General features: G+C 42.4%; 1 protein-coding gene across 1 annotated transcript in view; it reads left to right on the top strand.

The window, feature by feature from the left end:
• LOC108764933 (glutamate receptor ionotropic, kainate 2-like) overlaps positions 1 to 10,857 on the top strand; it is a 21,093-nt gene that overhangs the window by 1,714 nt on the left and 8,522 nt on the right. Inside the window, 6 exon segments of the mRNA XM_018513339.1 lie at positions 3,662 to 3,867; positions 4,144 to 4,322; positions 8,044 to 8,170; positions 8,407 to 8,505; positions 9,693 to 9,696; positions 10,179 to 10,349. Coding sequence (XP_018368841.1) covers positions 3,662 to 3,867; positions 4,144 to 4,322; positions 8,044 to 8,170; positions 8,407 to 8,505; positions 9,693 to 9,696; positions 10,179 to 10,349 — 786 coding nt within the window.

Here is a 10,857-nt window from a genome sequence, read left to right as displayed (position 1 = left end):
AAAACAGCCAAATAAGCCATTTTCAGCCATATTTGAAATTCAATTAAAATTTTTAATTGAAAATGGCTTATTTGGCTGTTTTGGGTTAAGATTTCTCGAAATCTCAATGTGATAGAGCAATTCTGCAGCCGGATTCGGATTCAGCGCGAAAAATTACGTAAGAAAACATAGTTAATCTCTGCGTAATCACACAAACATTTTGTGTCAAAAATGTTTTTCTTTGTGTGACTACACAGAGATTATCTCGGTGAAAAAAAAACGTACGGCGTTAAAAAAAATATATTTTGAAGATAAATGTTGACACTTTTAGATGGCGTAAACGAAAGTAGAAAAAAAAATTTACTTCACTAGCAAAAAAATCATACATAACATTCTTATACTAATCCCAAGAATAGAAATTTAAAAACTTTTTAAACTGTCTTTACAATTATATATAATGTATTATGATGTGACATTTTTGTTCGTCACTGTGCAGACTGGTCGGTGACGGACTCGTGCTTCCTACCGGCTCGGAGGGCGAGCGCGCGGGCGAGCGCGCCCGCGAGTGCACATGCAAGCGCACCTGCGAACGTGCGTTAAAGTCGTGACATCTATTTCGTTCTACAAATTTTCTTCTTTTTATGTTAAGATTTCTTTTGCGTAATAATAAAGCTCATCAGAAAGCGTAGACGCGCCACGGATCACGATTGGCAGCTGTAAAATATTATTGTATCATCGTGCCGTCTCACCCACCACTCAATGAAGGAAGAACCGTACCGAAGGAGGATCAATGGGGACGCTCGTCAGCCAATATGAAGCTGCCGATCCGGGTTCGTCAATTCGGGTGGATCGCACGTAGGCAAGCTCGCGTCGCGAAGAGAGACCGGTGTAATGGCCGCCGTGTAGAGTAGAGAAATTGCGAGCCATGTGCCATCCTCCCGAGCATTAAGGTAGTTGGTTGTCGCGTTTCGAGAGTCGAGTCGAGAGGAAATCTTTGATTGTCGCGTTTTGGAGGATTAGAGTCGTGTAGAGATTATTGAGGGCCGAGTCGCGTTCGTCTCTCTTGCCACAGTTGAGTTATTAGTTGTAGGTTTTCGTATTGTCGCGTATTGTCGTGTATGGTCGCTGATTGTAGTCGCGTTGTCGTGTACGTATTGTCGTGTCACGTAGAAATGCTTATTGTAGTCGTGTTGTCGTGTATTGTCGTGCCGCGTAGAAACACTAGAAACGCTTATTATAATTGCGGTGTATTGCAGTGTCGCGTAGGAACGCTTTATTGCGTTATCGAGTAGAGTTGGAGCTTCCGGTAGTCGGGTAGAGTCGTGTCGCATAGAGACGCATGTTATAATCGCACCGCACTTCCGAAGCAGTGTTCGACCGAGCGCCGGCGTTGTGCGTCCGGAAAGCTGGTGGTACAGCAGGTACGAGTTCTTGCCGGTTGAGAAAGACGTTTGACACCGTCGGAAGTTACCGTGGGGAACGTAGGGGCTCGTGCTGTAGCGTATGACCAGCGTCCGGCATTAGAAATAAGTTAGCGACTCTCTATGTGAGTACCGAGAATATCGAGAAGAGCGGAGGGGCGAAACTCCGGAGAGTACCTGTGATCACGCCGTACATGTAATTAGTTCTGCTGTTTCACTTCTTTTCAAATATACTTGTTCTTATTACTGCATCCTCGCGTATATTATTCTCGTAGACTATTTCTCTCGCCCCCAGACAAATTTCTCACCTCTGACGACCCCCTGCCGTCGTGAATTGGATGAGGGCAAAAGTGTAGAGATTTCGGAAAGAGTGGCACGCTCTCTCGTGCCTGGCGCCCAACTCCGGAATAAAAATTGCGATGTAGAAAATCCGCAAAATTCGGTTACCGAGAGAAAAAAGATATTTTTGCGTAAGAGGAGAACGAAGAGCACGCGACGAAGTTGTGCCGTCGCTCGTGAGCACGGTTACAGTGCATATTGTAATGTAAGATATTAGCAAATTAATTCATGAAAAGTTGGCATCCCCAATCTTTGAAAAAATTAACTTTCTATAGAAATGTGCAAACGAAAATTCAAAAATTGCATACATGTGCAAACGATAAACAATCGAATGATGTATAGAAAGTTAATTTTTTCAAAAGTTGGGGCCCAACTTCAGACGGGTATCAAATTAAGGTATATAGGGGAGAGTTGGCTAAGTCGTACCGACGGTTAAATCGTACCTCCATTGTATTTTTTAAACGAAACATTTTTTTTTAAAGATAATTACACTAATGTGACGCTGATAATATGGGTTAAGAACTATCATTTTTGTTTTGTCTTCGAGTTTCTGTTTACGAGAGATCTGTTTACGAGTGACATTGAAAATTGATTTTGTTCGGTGTCTGATCTAAGTTTTGATACAATTTACCTCCTAAGATGTTATCAGTACAAGGTGGGTAATTGAATTATAGTGTCCTTCAGGGTTATAATTGATATTTAAACTCTTTTCGAGAGTATATATCAAATTAGCATAATATTTGTAAGTTATGTTGCTATTGGCAAATTTATAAAAATAGAGGGAGTTGGGTAACTTGTCGCTGGTCTTTATATTGTACCGGTACGATTTTCGCAAGTGACGCGAGCAATATGTGGAAGTTACTATTATGATAAAAAAAAAGACCTACAGTGGACTAGATTCATTGTGTCAAATGCTGTAAGTGGTTGCACGAAACCTGTAGTGACAATCCTGACATTTACCAAAACTATTTAAATAAGCGCTCAAGAAAGTGATTACTTATCAACACTATTAAGTATTTCTATTAAATTTTTCTATTGAGTCTTTCTATTGAATCTTTTCTATTGAGTCTTTTTATTGAATCTTTTCTATTGTGACAGAAAAATTCGTAAATGATTTTATTTCCAAAATTTATTTTTTTTTAATATCTGAGATTTTAATATTCTGAAATATAGTCCAATGATAACTTAAATCAATTTAAGTATTGCTTTTTACTTTGTTTTCTTAAATGAGTTTAAAAAACACAAAGTCTAATTTCTGTTATAATAGAAATTCTTTTATAATAGAAATTCTTTTTATAATAGAAAAGTTTTTATTATACCTACTTAAACACATATACTCAGTTGAAATTAAAAATAAATTTATTAATAAATGTGAGTTTTAAAATTAATTTTGTTTATTTTCCCAGTAAATAAACTGACGTTATTTACCGTCATTTTGATGTTAAATATATTATGTTAATGTCAAAATGACATTAAACAATGTCAGCTTGTTTGCTATATTAGAAGTACGATTTAGGAACCATGTGGTACAATTTAACGACCCGGTCTCCAAATCGTACCGAAAGTTACTTTTTTTAAAAATCTAATTTAAACAATAATTTAACGTTTATTTTCGTAAAAGTATCGTTTTGTTTTATTGCCAATGAACCAAAGTTTAATATAAGTACAGAAATATTCTGATATCTTCAGTACTTTTGTTTACAATTTTGTTTAAACGTTAGGGGATACGATATATGCGACATCCCTCTAACAATTGAAAAAAAACCAAGAGATTTATTCTTTTTTAAGATTCTTTTTTATAGAAATACGCGAGGAAATTGGGAAAAACAGATTCATGAAGAAGGCTTTACATTACATAATTATTCTAATTTTAAACACTTTTGTTGATTTACTTATTCGACATTGTATTATTTTCTACATAGCTTGTGAACTTCTTGAGGAAGGTGTGGCAGCCATTTTCGGGCCTTCAAGTCGGTACACTAGTGGCATAGTTGCGAGTATTGCTGCGAGATTTGATATTCCGCATATAGAGTATGTTTGGCGAGAAAACGAAAGAAAAAAAAACCAGAAGAAGGCTTCATCATTAATGACTATAAACATATTCCCTGCCAGTGAACAAGTCAGCCAGGTTAGTCGCAATTTAAAAGAATCATTTCGCAGCTAAGTAGTAGATATGTACACTATGATAACTTGGACATGTTTAACATGGTAAGTAATAATTTAATTTATTTTTATGGTGATTTTTAGATGGATATTTAGTTAATTAATCAAACCGAATAATTACCCAATAGATTTAAACATAATCTGCTTTTCTAAGATGCAAGTTAAATCGTGATTTTATCACGTTGCACATTCGAAATATAATTATATTTGTAGTATATTTTTGACCAACAAAACTGTACAGGCTATCGCCGCTATCATTGATTCAATGAACTGGCGAAAATTCGCAGCGATTTACGAAACTGATGAGGGACTGTCGCGCCTTCAGAAGACTTTGACTCGAAAAGGAGACAAGAAAGATCCGATTAAACATACAGTATGGAAACTTGACGAAGGGCCGGATTATCGCTCGATGCTTAAACAGATCCCATGTACGATTTTAAACCTGGGCCAACAGCGGGCCAACGTCGGCTACCAACTTCCGACTGTCGGCCCAGTACTGGCTGTAACGTCGCGTCGACGTCGGCATAATATCCAAATGATAAGATCGGCCCAACATTAAATGCCAGTGTTGGGCCGACATTGATTACCGACGTCGGCCCAACGTTGGATGCCGATGTTGAGCCGACATTAGAAGTCGGTTCAATGTCAAAATGCCAGTGTTGGCCCGACACTGGTTACCGACATTGGCCCAACGTTGGATGCCGATGTCAAGCCGACATTGGTCATCGACATCGGCCCAACACTGACTGTAATGTTGGGCCTATGTCGGGATAATATTCAAATGATAAGATCGGTCCAACATTGAATGCCAGTGTTAGGCCGACACTGGTCACCGACGTCGGCCCAACGTTAGATGCCGATGTTGAGCCGACATTAGAAGTCGGTTCAATGTCAAAATGCCAGTGTTGGGCCGACACTGGTTACCGACATTGGCCCAACGTTGGCCCAACCTTGGCCCGACGGAGGCCTGAAGTTGTCTTCAGATAAGGGTCGGCTAACGGAGGGTGAGCCGACGTCGCGCCGTGATTGACGTGACAACCGAGAGTCGATATACGGCCAACGTTGGCCCAACCTTGGCCCGACGGAGGCCTGAAGTTGTCTTCAGATAAGGGTCGGCTAACGGAGGGTGAGCCGACGTCGCGCCGTGATTGACGTGACAACCGAGAGTCGATATACGGCCAACGTTGGCCCAACCTTGGCCCGACGGAGGCCTGAAGTTGTCTTCAGATAAGGGTCGGCTAACGGAGGGTGAGCCGACGTCGCGCCGTGATTGACGTGACAACCGAGAGTCGATATACGGCCAACGTTGGCCCAACCTTGGCCCGACGGAGGCCTGAAGTTGTCTTCAGATAAGGGTCGGCTAACGGAGGGTGAGCCGACGTCGCGCCGTGATTGACGTGACAACCGAGAGTCGATATACGGCCAACGTTGGCCCAACCTTGGCCCGACGGAGGCCTGAAGTTGTCTTCAGATAAGGGTCGGCTAACGGAGGGTGAGCCGACGTCGCGCCGTGATTGACGTGACAACCGAGAGTCGATATACGGCCAACGTTGGCCCAACCTTGGCCCGACGGAGGCCTGAAGTTGTCTTCAGATAAGGGTCGGCTAACGGAGGGTGAGCCGACGTCGCGCCGTGATTGACGTGACAACCGAGAGTCGATATACGGCCAACGTTGGCCCAACCTTGGCCCGACGGAGGCCTGAAGTTGTCTTCAGATAAGGGTCGGCTAACGGAGGGTGAGCCGACGTCGCGCCGTGATTGACGTGACAACCGAGAGTCGATATACGGCCAACGTTGGCCCAACCTTGGCCCGACGGAGGCCTGAAGTTGTCTTCAGATAAGGGTCGGCTAACGGAGGGTGAGCCGACGTCGCGCCGTGATTGACGTGACAACCGAGAGTCGATATACGGCCAACGTTGGCCCAACCTTGGCCCGACGGAGGCCTGAAGTTGTCTTCAGATAAGGGTCGGCTAACGGAGGGTGAGCCGACGTCGCGCCGTGATTGACGTGACAACCGAGAGTCGATATACGGCCAACGTTGGCCCAACCTTGGCCCGACGGAGGCCTGAAGTTGTCTTCAGATAAGGGTCGGCTAACGGAGGGTGAGCCGACGTCGCGCCGTGATTGACGTGACAACCGAGAGTCGATATACGGCCAACGTTGGCCCAACCTTGGCCCGACGGAGGCCTGAAGTTGTCTTCAGATAAGGGTCGGCTAACGGAGGGTGAGCCGACGTCGCGCCGTGATTGACGTGACAACCGAGAGTCGATATACGGCCAACGTTGGCCCAACCTTGGCCCGACGGAGGCCTGAAGTTGTCTTCAGATAAGGGTCGGCTAACGGAGGGTGAGCCGACGTCGCGCCGTGATTGACGTGACAACCGAGAGTCGATATACGGCCAACGTTGGCCCAACCTTGGCCCGACGGAGGCCTGAAGTTGTCTTCAGATAAGGGTCGGCTAACGGAGGGTGAGCCGACGTCGCGCCGTGATTGACGTGACAACCGAGAGTCGATATACGGCCAACGTTGGCCCAACCTTGGCCCGACGGAGGCCTGAAGTTGTCTTCAGATAAGGGTCGGCTAACGGAGGGTGAGCCGACGTCGCGCCGTGATTGACGTGACAACCGAGAGTCGATATACGGCCAACGTTGGCCCAACCTTGGCCCGACGGAGGCCTGAAGTTGTCTTCAGATAAGGGTCGGCTAACGGAGGGTGAGCCGACGTCGCGCCGTGATTGACGTGACAACCGAGAGTCGATATACGGCCAACGTTGGCCCAACCTTGGCCCGACGGAGGCCTGAAGTTGTCTTCAGATAAGGGTCGGCTAACGGAGGGTGAGCCGACGTCGCGCCGTGATTGACGTGACAACCGAGAGTCGATATACGGCCAACGTTGGCCCAACCTTGGCCCGACGGAGGCCTGAAGTTGTCTTCAGATAAGGGTCGGCTAACGGAGGGTGAGCCGACGTCGCGCCGTGATTGACGTGACAACCGAGAGTCGATATACGGCCAACGTTGGCCCAACCTTGGCCCGACGGAGGCCTGAAGTTGTCTTCAGATAAGGGTCGGCTAACGGAGGGTGAGCCGACGTCGCGCCGTGATTGACGTGACAACCGAGAGTCGATATACGGCCAACGTTGGCCCAACCTTGGCCCGACGGAGGCCTGAAGTTGTCTTCAGATAAGGGTCGGCTAACGGAGGGTGAGCCGACGTCGCGCCGTGATTGACGTGACAACCGAGAGGCGACATACTGCCAACGTTGGCTTAATCTTGGTCCGACGGTGGCATTAAGTTGTCTTGAAATAAGGTTCGGCTAACGGAGGTTGAGCCGACGTCGCGCCGTGATTAGCGTGACAACCGAGAGTCGATATACGGCCAACGTTGGCCCAAGAGTCGTCTTTAAGTCAGACTCCGCTAATGTACGTTGGGCCGACGTCGTGCCCTGATTGATATGACAACCGAGTGCCGACGTACTGCCAACGTTGGCCCAACCTTGGTCCGACGCTGGCCTCAAGTTGTCTTCAGATAAGGGTCGGCTATCGGAGGTTGGGCCGACGTCGCGCCGTGATTGGCGTGACAACCGAGAGCCGACATACTGCCAACGTTGGCTCAATCTTGGTCCGACGCTGGCCTCAAGTTGTCTTCAGATAAGGGTCGGCTATCGGAGGTTGGGCCGACGTCGCGCCGTGATTGGCGTGACAACCGAGAGCCGACATACTGCCAACGTTGGCTCAATCTTGGTCCGACGCTGGCCTCAAGTTGTCTTCAGATAAGGGTCGGCTATCGGAGGTTGGGCCGACGTCGCGCCGTGATTGGCGTGACAACCGAGAGCCGACATACTGCCAACGTTGGCTCAATCTTGGTCCGACGCTGGCCTCAAGTTGTCTTCAGATAAGGGTCGGCTATCGGAGGTTGGGCCGACGTCGCGCCGTGATTGGCGTGACAACCGAGAGCCGACATACTGCCAACGTTGGCTCAATCTTGGTCCGACGCTGGCCTCAAGTTGTCTTCAGATAAGGGTCGGCTATCGGAGGTTGGGCCGACGTTGTGCCATGTTCGATTAATGATAGTCAGTTTGCCGTGATGTCGCCAACGTCGGCCCAACGTTCAACGTCGGCTGATAGTCGGCAAACCTTACCTGGGATACGCTATTTGCCAGTGCACAATATAATTATCGATGTTAAGCCGGAAAATATCATGAAAGTGCTCTATCAGGCAAAGGAAGTCAGTTTACTAGCAGATTATTCCGACGTCGTAATTACATATTTGGTACTGTATGTTAAATATACTGTATATAAAATAACAACATGATACTTTCAAAAGCGTATTTCACATATTATAGGGCCAAAAAGATTCATGATTAAAAAAATTATAAATTAAACTTTTAAAAATTACATTTAAGGAAAATTAAGTAGAATAGGTAAAGCATAATATTATACGTTATTCTTGTGTTCTCAAATTGCTAGAAAACAAGTTTTTGAAATAATCATTCCGTTAAATCGTAGGATTCATCCACGCTACCTATTGTCGAGATTATAAATGGTGCCTCTAATATCACTGGACTAAGCATAAGAGAGAATGATGATATAAAAGGAATTAATTCGGTATTTATTCAACAATCCCTTTAATTATCAGCAATAAGCATAATATTGTTATGCCCATACCGATTCAAATACCCGTGCTGTGCCGACACCTGTAAGATTATCACCTATAGGGATGCCGCAAGATTCGAGATTTCGAGAATCTTGTTTCGTAGAATTTTAAGACGAGATTGAGACAAGATTTGCGCGGAGAGTTTAAAGACAAGACGAAATTTTAGACTCGAGATTCTTGAAAATTTCGAGTCTCGAAAAATTATAGAAATTATATGGGATTTATGTCGCAGAAGTCAGAAAAAATAGAAGGAGTGAGTAAAATAAAACTACTGTCAGTTGAATCGATTTATCAATGTAATAGCATATGCCACAACATAAAATGGTGTATACCGTATATACCGGAATTACTGTAATTGATTTCCTAAACAAATAATACAAACATGATTAATAATACCAAATGTGTGCAATATTGCTAAGCCTAGATCACATTAAATTATATCTAATATAATACTAATTGTAAGTCAAATAACACGAATCACATTTTTTTATTATTCAAACACTTTATTGCGCCAATTATAATTATTATTCGCCAAATAAGATTTTATATATTGAACATGTAGCCCATGAATTTAAACAAAGGGATCTCGCTGATTCCTCGCATAATCTATTAACTATTTCTATGTTTTGTTATATAATTAATCCTGCTATGGAGAATAATCTTTCCGATGACACGGACGTTGCGCAAATACTTAAGCGTCGTCTACAATACACGGAGGAAGAAGAGTAAAAAATTGACCAATTACAATCAAATCTGAGAAGAATAATCGAAGAATGTAATTGGTCAATTTCTTATTCTTACTTCTTACTTCGTGTATTGTAGACAATGCATTATTTAAATTGTCGAGAATTTCGAGACAAGACAAGATTTTCGAGTTCAAGATCAAGACAAGAATGTACATTTCAAGATTTTTTCAAGACAAGACGATATGTCCTAAAATCTCGTCTTGTCTCGTCTTGCGGCATCCCTAGTCACCTATGCCTTGAAGATCGTGGTGCCTGGCGACGATGAGCTCTGTTAATTTAAAAACAAGATCGAGGATTCCGGTGTGAGCCTTCGCTGCGCGGAGACGTGTGTTTGACTATTGTGATCTGAATCTGCTATCAATAAACGTTTTGTTCTATTCTTTATACAACAGCTGGGTTCCTTATTCACGCGTTCGGTAGCATAGTGCTCGCGAGACGGACGTTCGAGCGTAACAATATATTATAAAGTAATCTCAAAAGTTTATATTGCATTTATATGTACAATTTTTAAGTATTCGCATCAAGCTAGATCTAAACCAAGCAAATTAATGAGTGAACAAATCGCTCCAATGATTGCAAACAGTCAGTGCCATTTGATAGTGAAAATTTATAACAAAAAAAAATTATTACACCTATCATGAATATCAATGAGTAAATATTCACGAAAGACTAATATAGTTCTGCAATTTTTTGTTACGCAAGCACTTAAGAAAAGAAAGTATTTATTCTAGCAGACAGATCAACGTCTATTTAATGTTTTCACATTTCAGATTGAATTATATGGTACAGATATATTATATTAAAAATTTTAAATAAAAAATTACGTAAAATTAAATAACTACTTAAACTAATTCGCAATTTTGATATATTATAACTAGATTCAGCGGTCCTCTATGACGCAGTATTTTTGTTGCATACAGCATTAAAGACTCTGAAAGCAAAAAATATTAAAAATGAAGTAGATATGTCCATTGATCCTATACCACTTTCTTGTACTAATAGTACTAGAAAGTATCAAGTAGGACCTAATATTATTAGCGTTATGCGAGAGGTAAGAAGGAGTCTTTCTTTATCATTTCTTATATATTAAAAAAATGACAATTTGGCTTTAAGCCGTAAAACATATTATGAAAAAAGTAATTTAATTAATAACGACTTTCTTACATTTTTATATACACTTACATAAAAAAATTAACTCGTCAAAGTTAACCTTTGGACACCACACTATTTTCGCCACCTGATTTCACTACACATGGGTTATGATAACCCTGGAGTCTTCTTTTGCTTTTATCTCGGGATCTAATGCATCAATTTTAACTTCTTTTTTTTTTTAATCGATACAACAGACAGTAAAGAAAAAGAATATATAGATAAGAACATCATAAAACTTCCGAAAACCAAGATAGTTTGAAAAAAAGGAAGAAAGAAATTTCAAAATTAAAAAAAATCGTTGTTTTTTAAATAAATTAATTATTTTCCAAAAAAATGATACAAGGTTTTAATTTACAGAAATCGAAACATATTAAGTTATATTTTAAGAAAAAAAATACATTATTA

The sequence above is a fragment of the Trachymyrmex cornetzi genome, unplaced genomic scaffold (genome assembly GCF_001594075.2).
Source record: "Trachymyrmex cornetzi isolate Tcor2-1 unplaced genomic scaffold, Tcor1.1 scaffold468, whole genome shotgun sequence".
Classification (NCBI taxonomy): domain Eukaryota; kingdom Metazoa; phylum Arthropoda; class Insecta; order Hymenoptera; family Formicidae; genus Trachymyrmex; species Trachymyrmex cornetzi.
This window is presented reverse-complemented; position numbering and strand designations above follow the sequence as displayed.